The 21,356-nt window shown below is 36.0% G+C and overlaps 1 protein-coding gene across 1 annotated transcript in view; it reads left to right on the top strand.

The window, feature by feature from the left end:
- Positions 1 to 21,356, top strand: part of ELL2 (elongation factor RNA for polymerase II 2) — an 83,317-nt gene that overhangs the window by 31,612 nt on the left and 30,349 nt on the right. Inside the window, exon 4 of the mRNA XM_006775548.2 lies at positions 19,204 to 19,325. Coding sequence (XP_006775611.2) covers positions 19,204 to 19,325 — 122 coding nt within the window. The remainder of the gene's footprint in view (positions 1 to 19,203; positions 19,326 to 21,356) is intronic.

Here is a 21,356-nt window from a genome sequence, read left to right as displayed (position 1 = left end):
ACCTTCTATGGCTGTCACTGGAACTGAGAGCCGGCTTTAGCTCTGAGGCTCAGCTCCAGCTCTGAGACCTCGGCTGCTGATCTGGGTTTGTTTAGCTTCTATAATTGAAACACTGTTTCAGCTCCAGCTCCAAGGCCGCCAGCTGAAAGCAGGTTTCTGGAGCTTGTTTTGCTTCTATAATTGCAACATAGTTGCTTAGAGTGCAGCTCAGAGCTGGGCGGCGACAGGCGGGGAACCTTGGCTTCCTCCATCACTGGAGCAAGCAAGCCTCCTGTTCGCTTTAGCTGCCTGGCTGCCAGCCGCCATCTTGGTTGGCAGTTAATTTGCATATCTCACTGATTAGCCAATGGGAAGGGTAGCGAAGTTACGGTTAATTACCATGTTTCTCTATTATTACATAGGATAATTAGTACTATATTTAGCATAAATGCACAGTTATCTATTCTATTATTTTGTATCTAGATTCCATTATTTTTTCTTTAAAAAATAAAAAAGTTCCATCTTTTCAACGTATGTACTTATGTGCTTTATGTTTTTTATTATTTATTTACCACAAGTAAAGGTCAGGAATTGTTATCTTTTTTTAAATTTTTTTTACTGTTTCACTTCATTACTGCTGTGTATGTGCTCCATGTGAGTGACGTAGGTGCTTATGTAGGTGGGTTCCGACTTATGGTGAAAATCATGTTATGTTGCACCATAGGGAGGGATCTCCGATGTAACCCGAGGACCTACTGTAATTACAGCTAAAATTTATTAAATACTAGAGGCCCAGTGCACAAATTCGTGCACGGGTGGGGTTCCAGTGAGTCATGTGGTTAGGTTTGCAATTTAACATGCTTATTCAGTAGCTACCTTGACTTAGTTATTCTTTTTATATGGGAAGGAAGGAAAAGGAGGAGTCCAGGATGGCTCCATATATATATATATATGACGAGCATTTGGTTAGATAGTGAGGCCATTATTCAAGATCTGAAATAGATGAAAGAACAGATTAAGGTAGGAGACATGGGGCGTGTTGGTTTTGGGACATGCTTTACAGGTGTTCAGATAATTTACCACACCTTATTTTATCAATATAGAGCTGTCCAGAAGGCATGGGGAATTTAGAACAAAAAGGTTTTCAAGAAGCAACCCCAAAAGGACACTTAATAGGATTTAATTATACTTGGAGGCCCAGTCATGAGAAGGAAAAAAGGTGTATTTACAGATAGAATAAAATCATAGGTAAGGGTGGTTGTTGTTTTTAACTGTCAAGAATACTGGCTTATTTGTGAACACTTTTAGGAGTGTTGATACTTTTAATTACTGACACTTAGGGAATTTTCAGCTCTTGTTGTGAAATTTTGTTCACACTAATTAAGAACAATGGCAGGCTAATAGAGATAAACCATGACATATTGATGCAGTGGGAAAGTACACAATAGTGAAAGACAGTGACTTACTAGTAGACTCTGAATTTTAGAGTATACAACATGGTAGTGAAAGTCCTAAGTGGGCAGAAGACTACATTTGGTGTGACACGATTTCTTTTAATATATATTTTTATTGATTTCAGAGAGGAAGGGAAGGAGAGAGAGATAGAAACATCAATGATGAGAGAGAATCATTGATCGGCTGACACCTGCTCACCCCACACTGGGGCATGTGCCCTGACTGGGAATTGAACCATGATCTCCTGGTTCACAGGTCGATGCTCAACCACTGAGCCACACTGGCTGGGCTGATGTGACACCATTTTTATAAAGTTCAATAAGAGGCAAAAATCAAACAATATGTTTTATGTGTATATGCACATGTGATAAAATTATTAAAAATAAATGATGTAATCGCAAAAGATAGGAAAGTTATTACCTCTGGTAGAGAAAGGTAGGCAGAAGGGCCAGGAGAAGAGCAGATGGGTAGATAACATTATTGCTAATGTTCTGTTTCTTAAGTTGGGAGGTGAGTTCACAGGGGCTCATTGTGTCATCAAACTCCTTAATTATCAAGCTGTATTTGTTTTGTAGAAACAAATATTACATAAATTAGTTTGTTTTCATTATGGTTAACTTTAATTTGTCATCTTCATGGATTAAATGGGGGAAAAAAACACACACACAAATTATTTCAATAGATGCCAAAAAGGCATTTGATAAAAATTTGGTATTAAATCTGGATTAAAACTTTAGGTAAGTAATAGAAAGAATAATTCTTCCTTAACATGATGAAAAATATCTTTGTCAAACTAATAGCCGGTTACCATACTTAGAAATAAGACAATATAAATATTCTTATTAATGTTAGCAATAAAATACAAATGCCCACTGTCATCTCTATAGTTAACATTGTTCTGAGAATGCTCGGTAATGACATAGAAAGAAAATGAAATAAAAGCTATGGATAAAAGATAAGTGGGAGCAAATTTGCCAGTATCTGCAGATAACCCAAGTAACCAGGTTAAAAACTTACAAGATTTTCTTCAGTAATGTGGTCAGTTCAGAAATAACTGTTTGAAAAAACTAGCACCCTAATAGTGGAAGGGTAGAATGAAGAGAAGTCTCTTTTAAAATGGGAGGAATATCAGAATGTTTGTAAATTGATGAGACTGATTTTGTGTACTTACATTCATTCCACATAAAAAGATATGATATTTATCTTTCTCTGACTTATTTCACTCAGTATAATGCCCTTGAGGTCCATTCATGATGTATGTGTACACACGCGCGCGCTCACACACACACACACACACACACACACCACAATTGCTTTATCTACTTATTTATTAAGTGACACTTAGGTTGTTTCCATATCTTGGCTATTGTAAAAAATTCTGCAGTCAATGTAGGGGTGCAGGTTCTTTTTGAATTAGGATTTCCATTTCCTTTGGATAAATACCCACAAGTGGAATTTCTGGATCATATTCTATTTTTAATTTTTTGAGGAACCTCCATTCTGTTTTCTATAGAATAGGAATGTTTTATATAGTGGCTGCACCAATTTATTTTCTCACCAACAGTGTACAAGAGTTCCCTTTTCTCCACATCCTCGTCAAAACATGTTATTTCTTGTCTTTTTTTTTAAAATAATAGCCATTTATTTAACAGGTATGAAAGTGACATCTCACTGTAGTGTTGATTTTGATTTCCCTGATAATTTATAATGTAGAGCATCTTTGCATGTACCTGTTGGCCATCTGTATATCTTTGGGAAAAAGTCTATTCAGATTCTATGGCCATTTTTAAATTAGATTGTTTGGTCTTTTGCTATAGCATTGTATGAGTTCTTTATATATCTTAGATATTAACCCATTATCAGATTCATGATTTGCAAATATTTTCTCACATTCAATAAGGCAAGGTTGCCTATTAATTTTGATGATGGTTTCCTTTTCTGTGCAGATTTTTAGTTTGATGTAGTCCCACTTGCTTTTGCTTTTGGTATTAGATTTAAAAAATTACCAAGACCTATGTCAAGGAACTTATCACCTATATTTTCTTCAAGGAGTTTTATAGTTTTAGTTTTTACATTCAAGTCTTTAATCCATTGAGTTCGTTTTTATGTTTGGTATTAGATCGTGGTCCAGTTACATTCTTTTGCATGTTACTCTCCAATCTTTCCATTATTTATTGAAGAGACCCTTTCCCACTGTATATTCTTGGCTCCTTTGTCATAAATTAATTGACCATACATGCATGGGTTTGTTTCTTTGCTCTCTATTCTGTTCCATTGACCTATGTATCTGTTTTTATGCCAGTACCATGCTGTTTCAGTTGTAGCTAGTATGTGATACAGTTTGCAACCAGGGAGCATGATGACTCCAGCTTTGTTTTTTTCTTTTGAATTTCTTTAGCTATTTGTTGTTGTTGTTTTTTTTAATGTTCCATACAAATTTTAGTATTTGTTTGATTTCTGTGGAAAATGCCATTGGAATTTTGATAGAGATGCATTGAATCTGTATTGCGTTCAGTAGTATGCGCATTTTGACAATATTAATTCTTCCAGTCCTTGAGCATGGAATATCTTTTTATTTATTTGTGTCTTCTTCAATTTCTTTCCTTGATTTCCTTTTCCTTAATGTCTTCTTCAATCAAAGACATAGAGTGGCTGAATGAATTAAAAAACAAGACCAATATGTATGCTGCCTACAGGAAACTCAAGTCAGATATAAGAACACACAGACTAAAAGTGAATGGATAGAAAAAGATATTCCATGCAAAAACCAAAAGAAAGCTGGAGTAGCTATCCTCAGAGTAAACAGACTTTAAAAGTCCCTCGGCCTGGCCTACACTCTCTTACAATCCAGGACCTTTCAGGGGATGTCAGAGAGTCAGTTTTGGCCTGATCCTGCAGGCCAGGCCAAGGGACCCCACTGGTGCACGAATTTGTGCACCAGGCTTCAGGTTTGTAAATATTTACCCAACATAGGAACACCTAAATATTAATATATGCCAAAACCGGTTTGGCTCAGTGGATAGAGCGTCGGCCCGCGGACTGAAGGATCCCAGGTTCGATTCCGGTCAAGGGCATGTACCTTGGTTGCGGGCACATCCCCAGTAGGAGATGTGCAGGAGGCAGCTGATCGATGTTTCTCTCTCATCGATGTTTCTAACTCTCTGTCTCTCTCCCTTCCTCTCTGTAGAAAATCAATAAAATATATTTAAAAAAATATTAATATAGATAAGGGAGCGATAGCAATATAATAATAGTAAGGGGTCTTTAATACCCCCTTTACATCAATGGATAGATCATCCAGATGGAATTCAATTAAGAAATATCAGCCTTAAAGAACACATTAGACCAAGTTTACTTAACAGATATTTACAGAACATTCCATTTCAAAGCAATAGAATACACATTCTTTTCAAGTGTACATGGAACATTTTCTAAAATAGATCACGTTAGGCCACAAACAAGTCTTAATATATTTAAGAAGATTGAAATCAGGCTAAGCATCTTTTCCAATCACAATGGTATGAAACTAGAAATTAATTCATGGGGGGAGGGGGGAAAGGAAAATTCACTAATATGTGGACGTTAAATAACATGCTACTGAACAACTAATTGGTCAAAGAAGGAATCAAAAGAGAAAAAAAATAACTGGAGACTAATGAAAATGTAAATACAACATAACAAAATTTATGTGATACAGTGGTTCTAAGAGGGAAGTTAATAGCGATAAATGCCTACCTCAAGAAACAAACAAAAAAATGTTTCTCATAAACAACATAATTTTACACCTGAAGGAACTAAACAAACAAATAAAATCCCAAAATTAGTGGAAGAAAATAACAAAGCTTAGAGCAGAAATAAATGCAATAGAGACTAAAAAGACAATAGAAAAGATCAATGAAACTAAGAGCTGGTATTTGAAATGATAAACAAGATAGACAAACCATTAGCTAGACTCACCAAGAAAAAAAGAGAGAAGACTCAAATTAGAAATGAAATACACGTTACATTCAATATCACAGAAATACAAAAGATCATAAGAGACTACTGTGAACAACTGTATATTAACAAATTGGATAAGCTAGAAGAAATGAATAAATTCCTAGTAATATACAACCTACCAAGATTGAATCAGTAATCAAAAACCTCCTGACAAACAAAAGTTCATAGCCAGATGGCTTCACTGGTGAATTCTACCAAACATCCAATGAAGAATTAATACCAGTCTGTCTCATACTCTACCCAAAAATACAGGAGACAGGAACTCTTCCAAACTCATTTTATGAGGCCAACATTACCCTGATACTAAAACTAGACAAGTATGCCACAAGAAAAGAAAATTATAGGCCAATGTCCCTGATGAATAAAGATGTAAAAGCCTTCAACAAAATATTAGCAAAGTGAATTCAACAATACAATAGAAGGATCAAATATCATGATCAAGTAGGATTTATTCCAGGGATGCAAGATGATTTTTAACATCTGCAAATTAGTCAGTGTGATACACCAGATTTAAAAAATGAAGGATAAAAATCATATGATCATCTCAGTAGATGCAGAAAAGGCATTTGAGAAAATTCAACATCTATTTGTGATTAAAAAAAAACAAAAAAACAAACAAACTCTCAACAAGACAGAGGGAATGTGCCTCACCATAATAAAGGCTATGTATATGCCAATCCACAGTTGACACCACACTCACAGTGAAAAGCTGAAAGCCTTTTCTCCAAGACAAGGAGGCCCATTCTCACCACTTTTATTCAACATAGTTTTGGAAGTCCTAGCCAGAACAGGTGGCAAGAAAAAGAAATAAAAGACATCTAAATTGGAAAGAAAGAATTAAAACTGTCACTATTTGAAGATGACATGATATATACAGAAAACCCTAAAGATTCCATAAAAAACAGACAAAACTGTTAGAACTAATAAATGAATTCAGTAAAGTTGCAGGATACAAAGCCAATATACAAAAATCTATTGTGTTTCTATACACTAATAGAGAAATTAAAAGACAATTCCATTTACAGTTGTATCAAAAATAATAAAATGCCTAGGAGATAAATTTAACCAAGGAGCTGTAAGACCTGTATACCAAATACTGTATACAAAATGTCATAGATGGTGATTTACAATACATATATCTATATTTACTATATATCTATATATTTCCTAATTGTTCTAATTACATAAAAGAATTTTTTTGAGATGTCAAGTTTAAATATGTCAAGAGTCTAGAAGAAGGGCTTAATGAATATTCAAGGTTTAAAAAACAGGTTGACAAGGAAAATGGAAAAGGTAGGTCTTGAGAAGTTATCTATAGCTAGACACCAGCTAAATATTTTGCTTGATAGAGTTGCTTTGTCATCTATCAGTGGAGAAAGAAAATGTTCTTCCCATCTGTGATCTTTCTCCCAAGTAGAAGGAAAGCACGAGCAGGAGTGCTGGTATTATCAGTGGCTTGGGAGAAGAGGCTACTTTCCTTTCTGAGTTAACAGTTGACATTTTGGAGCAGGAGTCTTGTGAAGTCCCCTGGGATGGGTCAGATCTAGAAAGGTCAGATTGTAGGAATGAAAAGTAGTAGTTTGAATTTTAAAAGATAAGGTTTTTAAGGACCTTCAGGTAATAAAACTCAAATGCAGTGGAGAGCTGATTGAGAATTAAGTTTGGGCCCACAATATTAGTTGAATTGATACTTAAAGTGCCATAGTAAAAGGGCAGTCTTTTATGATACCTAGAGGGTTTAATAATCACTCAGTTATATAGGGGATATCTTATTTTAGAATGAGAATATAAGCCTTATACTATAAGGCATAGTCATATTGATTTATATATTAATATTCTATTAATACTAAGAAATTCTTTCTAATGACTAATCTGAATGCCTTTTAGTTTTCTCCTATCTAATTGTTTTTGTAATTCGTTAAAGTCAGTCTTTACAGATTAAGAAGGAGGGAAGGTACTTGAGAGTGTTCCTTTTCCACTAAACAATAAAGATGTTGCTGACATATTTCCACAGATGTTTGAGAGTTTTGTATTTGACTAAAGAGAAGCCGGTACTAGGGATATTTGTTGTTTCTTTTTGCTTTTTTTTTTTTAAGGAAGATAGTGTTCTGTGCCTTCAGAGAACTTGAATAAGAATTATGAGTCAGGATTAATTTTGGATAGTCTTCTAGTATTTCACAATTTCTGAGTCTGTAAAAGTAATTTTTTCAAAAACATGTAACATGATTAAGTCATGAAGAGCAAATGTCATAGTGAAAACTTAAATTCTAAGTATTTTTTAAAGCAGAATTTATTGTTTTTCTGATAGAAAAACAAATAAATGCACATTTGAGAATTATAAAAGTACATACAAGGATAAAGATGAATAATAAATGTCTCTAATAGTGGAAAACATTTAGTGTTGGATTTCTTCTAGTTTTTTTTTCACATTCACACATACCTTTCAAAAAACTGCATTCACAGTGTACTCACTGCTTTTTTATATCCTGATTTTTTCACTTAACATATGTCATGAGAATTTTCCTGACATTAAATAGTAAAAGTTACTTTTAAATAGCTACCTAACATTTTATTTTATAGCTGCACTACTATTTCTTTAGCCATTACCTATTACTTAATAGTTTCTATATAACAGTAATGGTATGATGAACAAACAAAATCTTTACTTCCATTTCTAATTGTATCTTCAGGCTAGATTCCTAGATGTCGCTTTAATAGGTCAGAAGGTATGAATGCTTTTAAAGTTATTTATAACTGTCTCCCAGTTGCCCACCCCACTGCCACCTCCACCTTAACCCCACAAAGCTGCTGCTGCTATTTCCACCACTGTTTTAAGTGCCTGTCAGGAAGTGTTTCCCCGGGCCAATATTGAATACATATTTTTTAAATTTCAAAAGTAATTATTTGATAATGTTTAAAAACTAACAGTATGATTTGCTTGATACTATCTGGCATGGGTAAAATACTACAACATGAAGTATCATCAAATGTGTTGTCTCCATCTGATATTGCTAGGAGTGGTTTTGAGTTTTTAATTTCTTTCTTTGTTTCTCCCATTATAGTGGGGAGAAGTTTTTATTAATTCATGGACTTTCTTTAAAGACTTTCTAAGTCTTTAAAATAGTTACTCTATTTCTCTAACTTTTTACATATTTTGCTATTTTGTCATTCTATTTACATTGTTTATGGTCCTAATAATTTAATGCTTTTGAATTTCCACCCTTACCTTTAAATGCCTGTTTTTCTTTTCCTTTAATTTTTTATTTGCTTGATTTTAAAGAGAGGAAGGGGGGGGGAGAGAGAGAGAGAGCAAGAGAGAGAGAAGGAGGAGGAGGAGGAGGAGGAGGAGAGGAAGGGGAGGGAAGAGAAACATCAATTTTGTCTGAAATTCAGATTTAACCAGTGTCCTGTATTTGCTAAGTCTGGTCACCCTACCCTCAGGCTTCTATCAGAGATTGTTTTCTGTTGATTGGAGTCACTGCCTTTAGACTGTCCTCTAGCTGTGATTAATCACTATGCTTTAATTATGTTCAATTTGTAACAATGAAAATAAGTCCTGCATATCATATATTTACATTATGATTCATAACAGTAGCAAAATTAGAGTTATGAAGTAGCAACGAAAATAATTTTATGGTTGGGGGTCACCACAACATGAGGAACTGTAAAGGGTCATGGCATTAGGAGGGTTGAGAACCACTGTTCCAGAGGAACATTGGTGTGTATGAATCTGCCTTCTAACAGAATTAAATAATTATCTAAAAGATAATCAAGCAAATGCTTTGCAATATGAATTATCCAAATACAGTAATTACCTTAGCTATCTAAATGTAAACCATTGTCCTTTGCCGACATATTTCTTTCTCTATTTGAAGACATAGCTTTGATAGGTTTACCAAAAGCTTAAACATACTGTTCTTAAAAATGAATATTTTTAGTTCTGCATTTATTACAGTCATAAAGCAGTTGATCTAAGACACTTGACTCTTATTTACATCTGAAGGACCAATTCTCTTAGAAATCAGAACTGCTGGGGTATTTTTTTTTCCTTTCTGTTACCTAACCTTAACCCTAACCCTGTATGTCCATCGATATTTGCTTTATATATATACACAGTTGCTCCTATGTTGGGTACATAAATATTTACAAGAGTTATAGCCTCTTATCATTATGAAATGTCCTTTTTTTTCTTATAGCTTTTGTTTTAAAGTCTAGTTTTGTATGATATAAGTATTGTTACCCAGCTTTTTTTTTTCCATTCCTTTAATTTTATTCGGTTTGTGTTATTTGATCCAATTTGTGTCTCTTATAGACAACATAAATATGGGTTTTCTTTTCTTATCCATTTAACTATTCTATATCTTTTTATTGGGCATTTAATCCTTTTACATTTAAAGTGTTTATTGTTAAATATGTAGTTATTGTCATTTTATTATTTATATTTATGTTCCTTTGTTTCCCTTTTTCCTAAAGAAGTCCTTGTGACATTTCTTGTAGTATTGGTTTGATGGTAATGAACTCCTTTAGCTTTTTCTGTCTGGGTCAGAACTGCAATTTTTGTATGGGTCGGAACTGTGTGTATCAATAGCTTTATACATGTAAAATCAGAAATAGTGTTACTTCTTTTATAGTCTTGAAGGATATTGGCACATGAAAACTGACTAGAAATACATTTTATGAAATGAACCTTACCTTAGAAACAATTTCCAGGATAGATGTTTTGAAAGAGATTTATAAAATGTAAAATACTGTAGGCTTTGACGCGAGCAAAGAAACACAACCCTTAAAGTATTGTTTGCATTTATGAATATTGAATGCTGTAGTCACAAAGTTGTGTTTCCCATGAGAATCCTTAATTCTATTTTCTTTGTTTCTTTGTTGTACTGTAGCTAGTATCTGGGGCTCTCTGGGGCTATGAAGGCAGCGTTTTCTTTTTATGGATAGGGCTCATGGGAAGCAGTGTTTACTACCCTTCTAGAATAGCAGCAGCCATCTGCAATTTTTCAGCCTCCAGTCCTTTTCCATTTGAAAATTACTTTAAAAATCAAAAGCATCATTATGTTAAGGAAGGCATGTGTGTGCTTGAATCAAACAGGCTGAAATCAGAGTGTGAGCTCCCTAATATTGTCTTTACATCATCAGAGCAAACATTTTTGGACACATATGTGTGCTAGATATTTTGCCAAGTATCTTAGATGGGTTGTCTTTTTTCTTACCTATTCTTTTATTACTAAGGTATAATTGACATACATTATCTTAGTTTCAGGTATACAACATAATTATTTGATATTTGTATATATTCCAAGTGGTCACCACAATAAGTCTAACATTTATCACTACACAGGATTAGTTCTGATTCAATCAGAGAATGGTGGTGAGATAGGTTTATCTTTTTAAACTTCACAACAACCATACAAGGTAATATCATTGTACTGATGAGGAAACAGGATTAAAGAGGTTAAGTTACAAGTAATGCAGGTAAGAGACTCTGGAGTCAGACTTGGAAACTGGGCAATTTGCTGCAGAGCTCATGACCTAGCACACTGGATGTAGTCTATTTGCACTTCCCCCTTTCATGTGTGTGTAAGAGAGTTCTTACTTTTTTCTTATAACATTGAGGGAAACCCACTTTTGAATTGGAAATACAAGCTGATCCAATAATAAAGAAAACATTTTTAAAAGCAAAGAGAACAAGGCAGTAGGACACCATTTCCTATCTTTGGAATCCTTCAAGTATTTGGCACTAATTAGCATAAAAAAGGCACAGAAGAGTTCATATTTTGTAAACAATCTGTCATGTTTGTCATTTAAGATGTAACTAAAATTAAATTAATACAGTTATATCCCCTGGCTATGTTACATCTTGTTGCTATTTCTTTTTCCTTAGTGTGGAGCCATGGTTCTGTGTCTTTGGTCCCGAGCCTGGAGATTTTGTGATGTTATCATTGAGGCTGCCTTAGCATTCCCAGTCACTCGCTATTCCTTTTCTCACCCAGAGCAGCTGACTCTGTTTGTAATATGTGGTTGATTTCCCCATAAGATTTTGTTTTTCTAATATATTTTTATTGATTTCAGAGAGGAAGGGAGAGAGAGATAGAAACATCAATGATGAGAGAGAATCATTGATTGGCTGCCTCCTGCATGCTCCCTACTGGGGATCGAGCTGGCAACCTTGGCATGTGCCCTTGACTGGAATCAAACCTGGGACCCTTCAGTCCGCAGGCTGACTTTCTATCCACTGAGCCAAACCAGCTAGGGCATCCCCATAAGCTTTTTAAAAAATATTATTCTATAGCTTTAAAAAAGGTTTGACTATTATTGATGTTGAAAAATGGAGAATTAAGAGTTAAATATACTTTCAAATCTGTATAGAAATTGTCTTCAGACTTAAATATTATTTATGTGATTCAATTTACAAGTTTTCATGGTAACATTGATTGAGTTGGGGTGAAACCATGTGTATTGCAAAATCTAGGACCTGGTTCACTTTCAGCAACTTAATCTTGAGGGTTCACAACTGTCAAGTATCAGTCTCTCCCCTAGAGTCAGACTTACACAACTGTCTCTAACTGCCATGCGTCAGTTTTCTTCCCACCAATGTTTCTGCAGCAGTTCCTCCTGGTATGACAGAAAAAGTTTTCCTCAAGACTCCAAGAGAGCAAGAAAAGGAGAAGATTGGCAATGAATTTGGAAATTGACAAACACATTTAAGATCTTTTTCCTTGTAGAACTCAGGTTTGGGTTTTGTTTTGAAGAAACAAATCATTTTTAAAACAAAATTCTATTTCCTGCTTGACCAGGAGAATTAATAAATTGATAATTATTTATTGTGATCTCCCTAAATCCTTTAAAATATAAAGTGCCTTAAAGATGCTGTATCATTATTTTCAAATGGAATTTGGGGAGGCCAGAGTATTTTGTGAGTGTTTAATAAAGATACTTAAAAAAATAAAGTAAAACTTATAAATTTAAGTTCCACAAACCCAGGAAGCTACTTGGTCTAGGTTTTAGGGCTAAATATAGCACAAGATGGGCCAGAAACGTTCTCATGCTGATATTTGTACCACACAGCAGGCAACTGTGTGGGATTTTTTTTTCTTCTCCTTTCATTTTGTCATTTATTTTTGCCTGTTCTGAAAGATCTGGTTTTCCACAGACTCTTAGGTGATCGATTTCAGCTACATCTCTACTTTTTTAGTGTCTTTATCATAAGGCTTCTTCTGAGTGAACTTAATCTAGACCCAAGTTTCTTCACATGAATCCAATATATTTTTATTAGGCATTTTCTGTGTCCCAAATACATGTAAAAGTAAAACTATAGTCCTTTCCCCCAAAGAACTCGAAGTTTGTGGGGAGGATGACACATAAACAGGTACTTGGCATGCAGTCTAGTGAAGGCAGCAGTAGAGATGGACCCAGAGGGCTGTGGGAACCCTGACCGGGGGCTTCTAAACCTACCTCCTTGGTGAAGGAAATGTCCCTGAGGGAAGGGTTTATGATATGAGCCTTAAAAAAAGGATAAGTTAGCACAAGTCAAGTTAGCACAAGACAAGAAGTGGGGACATCAAATATAAGTGGAGAGTCAGGCCCTTCTATTGAGAAGGAACCTCATATGCTCTATTAAGGAGCTTAGACTATATGGTATATATGTAGTAGGGAACCGTGAAGAAATAAATTATTCTTGGGACTGACATGGGCATTTTATGAGACTAGTTTAGGCAGCTGAATGATTAGAGGATGGGACCAAGAACAGGCAGAAGTGGAAATTGAAAGACAGTTGCTCAAGCAAAAGGTGATATTGACCCAAAGCAGAGGAAGGAGATGAGAACATACATTTGAGAGATCATTTAGGAAGTAAAAGCAGTAGGGCTATGGTTATCTGGATGTTGAGGAGTGTTCAGTGGTGTGAGAGAAGAGTCCAGTTGACTCCCCAGGATGCCAGTAACCTCAGTCACTAGATGAATAGCAGTTTAAGAACTGGGAGATGGATGATGTGGGAGGGTGGGCAGATTTAGGGATAAGATGGGAATTTTTTTCTATATATAAGCATTGATTCTAAGGAATATACTTAAGTTTTAGAAGGGACTGATTAATAAAATGAAAATGAAAAGCAGTTTTATGATAGTTACAAAACTAAATGAGAGGTTTTAGTTTTTGCTATCAAAGAAAGACTTGTGGATTAATAGCCATGATGTGGATTGAACAGACTTCTTAGTTTCTCTTAGTGGCTCTCTCGCTTTCCTTCTAAAAGTTACTTTGGCATTTAAATCAGTTTTACAGTAATTTTCAAATACAGATTTTCTATTCTCTCATGCTTCACAATCCGTATACCTTTCCCCTGATACAGTATCTCTAGTATTTGCTATTTGCATATTTCCTCTGCCAATAACTGTCAAACATACACCCACCTTTTTTCTTTTTCTTTTTCCTGGAAATACCCAGCTACCAACCAAAAGACCCAGCCACCTGGTCTTTTCTAAATAATTTTTAGCCATGACACTACAAAATGAGTCATAACAGAACTCACTCTGAAGCCCCCTTTTAGCTGGTGAAACCAGCACTGGTCATTTGTATTTTAATGCACTTACCGAATATGGATTGATTTAGTTACATTAATACATTCATTATCATATTCAAGATACTATATACACATATATAGACACATAAATATATTTGACTACACACACACACAACTCCGTTCTTTTAAGGGAGAACACATTAGTGTTATCCTTGATTTCTCTCTTTCATTCCTCACATTCAGTATGTCTAGGAATCTTGCAGATTGTATCCCAAATCCATCTACTTCTCCCCATTTCCTGGTCCAAGTCACCATCATCTCACTCCTGGATTTCTATACATATGTACCTCAATGCAGGGATCTTTGTCAGTTTTATTTATTAATGTATCACAGAAACTAAAATAGTACCTGACACAGTGGGCACTCAGTTAATATTTGTGGAATAAATGAATTAAATGAACAAATCCATCAATCAATGTCATCTTATTAGACACATTTAGAAGGCTGATTTCATATTAACAGAGCCAAAAATTACTCAGGGAAGTTGTGTGTTTTTTGTTTTTAGTTTTAATTATATAGTAAATTGGGTATATTTGACTTTTAAAAATTAGCACTTTATTTCTATAAATGTTATTGCTTATTCATAACCAATTAAAATTAGTTTTGAAATATTGCCATCAATGGTTTCTCCAAAATGGTCATGAATTTAAAAGAATATATTAGGGATGAAAATGCAATTCTCAAGAAATGATTTTTCTTAATAAACCATATATCCTATAGAAGTAACATAACCAAGAAAGCTCAGTATCAGCTTATTCTATCCTTTCATCAAGAACTTTGTAAGACATTTTAATAACTGGATCTAAAGAAGTTATGTGAATAATAGGGCAAGATATTGTACTTTACTTTTTTCTTTAATATACATCTTGCTAAAGACAAAGAATACAAGGAAATAAGTGGGCTTGCTTTTTCCTGAATTATACATACTCATTGCTACATGGCCTAAATTTTTTTATAACTGCCAGTATTTTCTTTTTGTGCTAGGAAATTTAGCATTTTGCACTAGTTGTCTCAGTAAAGTATCATGTAGAAATTTCCAGTATTTTTAGCATGTATGGGACCCTATCTACCTCTGCCATTCTCTGTCAGTGGGAATATTTATTTCTTATTGATTTCTGTAATGCTACTTCATGTTTTTTATTGCCAGTGAAAGATACCCTGCCTTTCCTACTCTCCCAAACTCACCCCTTTGGTTTCCACATCTGGGCTGATCTGAGAGGCCTTTTTGTTTTCCTTCCTAAACCCATAATGTTAGGCCTTAAGTCATAACGACAGCTCTAGTTTGAAAAATAGGACTTGTGGCTTTCAGGTTGAGGTTTCTATTTTCTGTTCTGATTCTAGATGTTTTATATTGCCCCTAAACTCTGACACCTGAACAGTACATGCAAATGCACTCCTCTAGCTAAACTGACAGAATCATTAAAAGTGTGAAAAGGATTTGAGAACAACAGGGAATTCTAAAGTTTAGATGTTTGGAGCAATCTTTATCCATACCCAAAGTAAGATACATAGTGTATATGTAGCAAAGTTGTAGATATAGTAGTCAAATAATACTATGAGCCAAGCTGGCCTCCTGAGATATCAGAAGAGATGGGTTCTGAGGTCATACAAATTGGGAAACGACTAATTTGAAAGGACTTATAGCAAAGAAAGTTGTTTAGTTTAACCAGGCATTTCCCAAATTTATTTGAAGACAGAACCCCTTTTTCAGGAAACTTTTCAACATGCTTTGGAAATATTGGAGGAAAGAGAGCAGACACATTAGTTGTTCTAGAACTAGCTCAGGCATTAATCAACATTTTCATTCATTCAACAAACATGTATGGAGTGACTGCTTTGTGCCACACATTGTTCAAGATGCTGGTGATATATAAGGGAACAAACCAGACAAAAGTCTCCATCTTTCCAAGGATTATATTATAGAAGAGAATATTATATTATAATATAATATTGTCATATTATAAAAGAGAATAAACATACTTTGTGATTTAGTGCAGGTACTAAGTGCCCTAGACAAACATGGGGGCAGGGTTAGGAGGTCGGGAGTAAGGAGTTGCAATTTTAAATAGAGTCATAACCTTTGAGCAAGTCACTGAACCTCTCTCTGTTCCTTTTCTATGAAATGAAGAAATCCAGCTAGATGATTTCTAAGGCCTGTCAGCACTATGGGTCTGCTTTAAAGACCAAGCATTATCATATCAAGCTGTGGTACTGCTAGGTCACAAGCATCTCATTGTGTGTTTATAGTCACCTTAGCAGGAAAGGCTCAATATTAAAACTCACAGAGTTACTGTCCAAGAAAAGCTTCTGTAAGTTTAAATCATTTGTAATACCCACAAAAGAATAAAGCATTTATTTTAAATAAATGTTAAAGAAAACCCTGATGGTCTTATTTTTAATCTAGTGTGTTACCTCAATCTAATATTGAGTAGAAAGTATTTGACTTAAGGGTAAGTAACCCCTACAGTAAAGGTACCAATGGCTTTTAAGCAGATGTTAGCACACCCATGTGAGAAATTTGCAGCAGTGTGCACATTGCATTTCTGCCCTACATCCTTATGTAAATAGGAGATCCGTGACTTGATGTTGAAATGACCTTTCAGACAGTATTCCATTGCCACATGCCTGAGCTTGTATCTCGGAATAATTAGAAGCCTTGACTTACAAATCTCGGAATACAGTGTTTATGTTAATTATAAATGTCTGAAAGTTTCCTGAAACTTTTTCTTCAGAGCTTTTTATCAAAGATAGACTGGAATTTGGGAGGAGGGTTGTGGAATGTGGTCCTAAATCTTTGATTTTCAATCTTTCATTTTTGGAATGAAATTTAAAATCTACTTTTCCAGGTACCCAGAACATGGTGGTATATTTTTATATTCTTTATCTTGAATAAGAAGCTGTTTGGAATCATAGTCTTAGATACTTTTAAAATATTTCATTCTTAAGGCATTTAGCTAAAAATTTCAAGCTGACCATATTTAGAATACCTAAATATAAAGTTATACCCACTTAGCTATAGAAAAAGTTTAAAATACTATCATTAAAATTGAGAAGTTCCTATCGCTAAAGGGATACTCTTCCAAGATGGCTTCTAAATCAGACTTAAGAATTTCTTTTCCCACTGTGGCTAGCCCAGTTCCTAGAAGTTGACCCTAGGCCCGCTAATAACAGTCATTTCATTTTCATATTCCATAAATTCAAAGGCCAGTTGATAAGAAATGCTTTGTGACCATTCTGGAAGAAAGGACTGACTCCTATTTCACTGTGGAATAGGCTCCTATATGTCAGAGAGATGAGTGATGAGTATTCGCAAGTTTTCTTAGTCTCTGAAATGTCTCATTTATTGCCCTTGATTAGACAAGCTTTCAAATCCCACCTTAGCTGTGGCCTTAACAGTTCCACAGAGTGGACCAACAGGCTCTGGTTCCCGCTGAGGTCCCCTTGGTTTAGTTCTGAAGTCTCCATTCCCTCCACCCTACCCCACCCCTGCCTGCCTAAATTGTCACGTACAACCTGCTCTTTCCACTGAGTCAGTCTCCTGCTTTACTGCCCATGGGACCAAACTGTTATGCAGACTTACCAGCTATAAACATTAGTACTCCTTTGTGTATCCATTTTATTTGTAAGAGTGTATTTAGATATTGATACAAATAAAGTTTGTATCTAATTTGTACCATCTTCAGGAAATTAGATATACTACATCTATAGACCATGTAATTTAAGCTTTTGAAATTTTGAAGATATAAAGATCACTTGATGACATCTTATTCAGATCTTTTCCAGGAAGCGCCTGAGATTAGGTCAGTTTGTACCATCTGCATTGCTGCAGCTCTAAAAACCACTGATGTAGAGGTCATACATACTTATATTTTTTTAGCACATTAATGAGTATTTGTATGTGTATGTGTATGTGTGTGCATCCACACACACCCAACAGCCAGTTAACTCTGAGTCTTAATCTTCCAATCATGGAAAGGACAAAAGTGGGGAGAAGAATGAGAATTATACAGCACTTTCCCCTCTCGGTTTTGTACTAAATTACTAAGACTATGTGTATTTGGGGGCTGGACAGCAAGATGTCATATGTTACATTCGTGCCAACAAATCCTTCCTGTAATTGTCCCTATGGTGGCCCCTGCAGACCCAAGGGAAGAAAGGTTTCAGGAGCTGGCAAGAGTGGAACAGCTGAAAGACAGTGAGAATGTTCCAGTTCATTTGTTCACAGATATTTATGAAGCTTCTACCATGTGCCAGGAATATGATCCTGGTGCAGGGGCTCAGTTGTCTAGAGCAGTCCTATCCCTTCCCTCATCTAGCAGAGAAACCAGACTGAGCAAGAGCATGGAAAACATACTGTTTCACAGTGTTGCCTGGGGCTCAGCCCCACTGTGCCTTGCAAAACCATCTCAGTAGGCTGCTGACCCTGTTCTATAAGTATAAGGATGAATGAGGGGTTCATTTTGCTGTAAATGTAATTATGGCATTCACCTTACGCTGCTAGATATTATTCAAAAATATTACTCAAAAGTAGGAAGATTTAAATTAAATATGTATATATAATAAAAGAGCAAAAGACTGGGACATGGACTTTATCTTAGAAAGCATTTAAATGTGTTCTTTAAAACTGATTTTAGAAGGAGAGGAAGGGAGGAGAGGGAGAAACATCAATGTGAGAGCAACATCTATTGTTTGCATCCCAGCCTGGAACCTGGGCATGTGACCTGGCCAGTAATCGGACCAGCAACCTTTCAATGCATGGGATGACACTCAACCAACTAAGCCCATAGGCCACAGCTATCATAGAGAGCATTTAAGTATCTAGAATCTATTTAGCAAGAGGTCATATCAGCCAAACAGAACCTGTGTAGCTCAAAAGAGGACGCATTTTTTGGCCCATTCACTGGTAACTCTTCCGTGTGAACTGTAATTATTTGCTCATTTGCAATGAAGATGGTTCCTCCCATAAGCTCATTGCCGGGGAGAAGTGACTACTGGCACTTTGGGGTAAGAGTGGACATGAGGATGCGGTGAGTTATAGATACACTTGCCAGGTTTCTTAGGTGATTGGGTAACTTAAATGCAAAATAGGGCTTGGGCATAAAGTGAATGTTACTTGAAAGACAGTCAGCCATCAGATCATTTTATAGAAAATTTATAATTTGAGATGTTCTTCTCTTTTCCTCTCCTTTTAGCTTGTCAAAATTCCCAGAAATGATCCCATCAATGAAGTACATACATTTAACTTCTATTTGTCAAATGTGGGCAAAGACAACCCTCAAGGCAGCTTTGACTGCATTCAGCAGAGATTCTCCAGGTAAGTACATTTCAGGGTATGCTAAAGGGAAAATCATTTTTCTCTGAGGATTTTTTAAAAATTAAACAATAAAATACATAGTAGTCATTTATAAATATTTATTGAATTGAATGGCAAAGCTCATTTATTTACAGTATTTGAGAAATATTAAGCACCTACTCTATGCTAGTAATTATATTTGTCACTGTGGGCAATGATCACAAAAATTTTAACGTTCTTACTCTCGAGGGATTTTTAAAGTACAGATTTTTTTTTCAACCTATAAAACATGGTCTATTTGCTTGTTTTATTAAAGACAAGTTTGGGGATTTAAAAAAAGTTTATATTCACTGCATTTAAATAAGAGTGCCTTTTATAGTACACTCAAGACTAGTATTTAAGGGTAAAGGAGGAAAAAATCCTATATACCTTGCATGTTCTTTTTCTTCTTCCCTATGCAAGCCATATTTTAAAGTAGATTTTTAAAAATCTTTATTCTGCAGCAGAATGAAAATAAGAAATTAACCCCAGTATAGCATTTTTTTTTTTTTAAGAAAGAATACAAGACTACACACCCACATCCCAGGGTACCATGGAACTCTTATCTACTTAGATTCTCTTTAAACAATAAGCTACTTGTTTCACTCTTCTTTGCTCTGGTTGTTTCTGATTAAAGAATGGGCCCCTTGAGTAGGGGGAGTTGTTCCGCCTGTGGATAAAGACAAGGCCTTAGAGCCCTTAACCTCCCAGGAGTCACTGATATTGGCTCAAAGTGCCCTGAGCCATCCATCCCTATCTTGTCTGCGCTGCACTTGAAATTGTGTTCATGCTTGCTGTGCATGAGAGAAAGAGAAGGGAAAGGTGTGTTTTAAGTGAGCACAGTAGGCAGAGATATAAAATAAGACACATCACTGAGGCGCCCCCACTCACCTGTTCCACCATCCCACCATGTTTTGTGCTCTGCAACCTGCTACCAATGTCTACCATGTTCCAGGCACATATAAAATAAGACACATCACTGAAAGAGTTCTAAATTTCTCCTCTCATTTAAGGTAATTACCTTTTAATCTGCCTTTTCCCCTGAGTATATGTTAATTTTGCTTTCTAAAAATTGCCCACCTCCAAACATATTTTTGGTATAAATTGCATGTTATAAGTTTTATAGAGCTTTCTGCACTATTCACTGGAATAGCTAATGACTACATGTGGCTATTTACATCTCAATTGATAAAAGTGAAATAAAATTTAAAACTTTTACTTCTTCACTCAGACTAACCACACATTACAGCCTCAATAGCCAGGTGTCTGGTTGCTATCAGAGTGAACAGCACAGATATTAATCATTTTCACCATTGCAGAAAGTTCTATGGGACAGTATTACAATCAATTCTAGAATCACCAAGTATAAGGGTCCTTGGTAATTGTTCAACCCCATCTTTTTACAGGTGATTTGCCCACAGTTACATAATAGTTTAGTTAGTGACTAGGCTGAATGAGAACTGAGTTCTCTTAATTTTAGTCCATTGTTCATGGCATACCACACTATATACCAATTTCTAATTGTGGTGCATTCACCTGGAATTCTTGTCTTTAGAGAATTATTATACTACCAGGGGCCCAGTGCACAAATTCGTGCACCTTGAAAGGAACTGTGGGCCAAGAGACTGTGGTGGGCACAGGGGTGGGTCTCGACCCATCCTCTACGCCCTCACTAGCCCCTCCCGCCGTGGCCCCGGTCCCCTGTCTGCCTGTAGTCCCACTCCCACTGCCGCCACTCCCACGCACTGACGGCACTGGCCCCACTCACACCTGCTGACGACGCGGAGCGATTGGTGCCGGCACCATCAGCAGGTGCAAGTGGTGGCTGCTGTCCCGATTGCCCCTCAGGAGCAGGGGGAGGTGAAGAAACTCTCAGGGGCGATTGGGGCCGGCAGCCACCGCTCGCACCCGCTGACGGTGCCGAGCGATTGGGGCCAGCGCTGGGTGCCGGCAGCAGGTATGAGCAGCAGCTCTGGCACCAGCTGCAGGTGTGAGTGGGGCCATCGCCGGGTG

The sequence above is a fragment of the Myotis davidii genome, unplaced genomic scaffold, assembly GCF_000327345.1.
Source record: "Myotis davidii unplaced genomic scaffold, ASM32734v1 scaffold44, whole genome shotgun sequence".
NCBI lineage: Eukaryota > Metazoa > Chordata > Mammalia > Chiroptera > Vespertilionidae > Myotis > Myotis davidii.
This window is presented reverse-complemented; position numbering and strand designations above follow the sequence as displayed.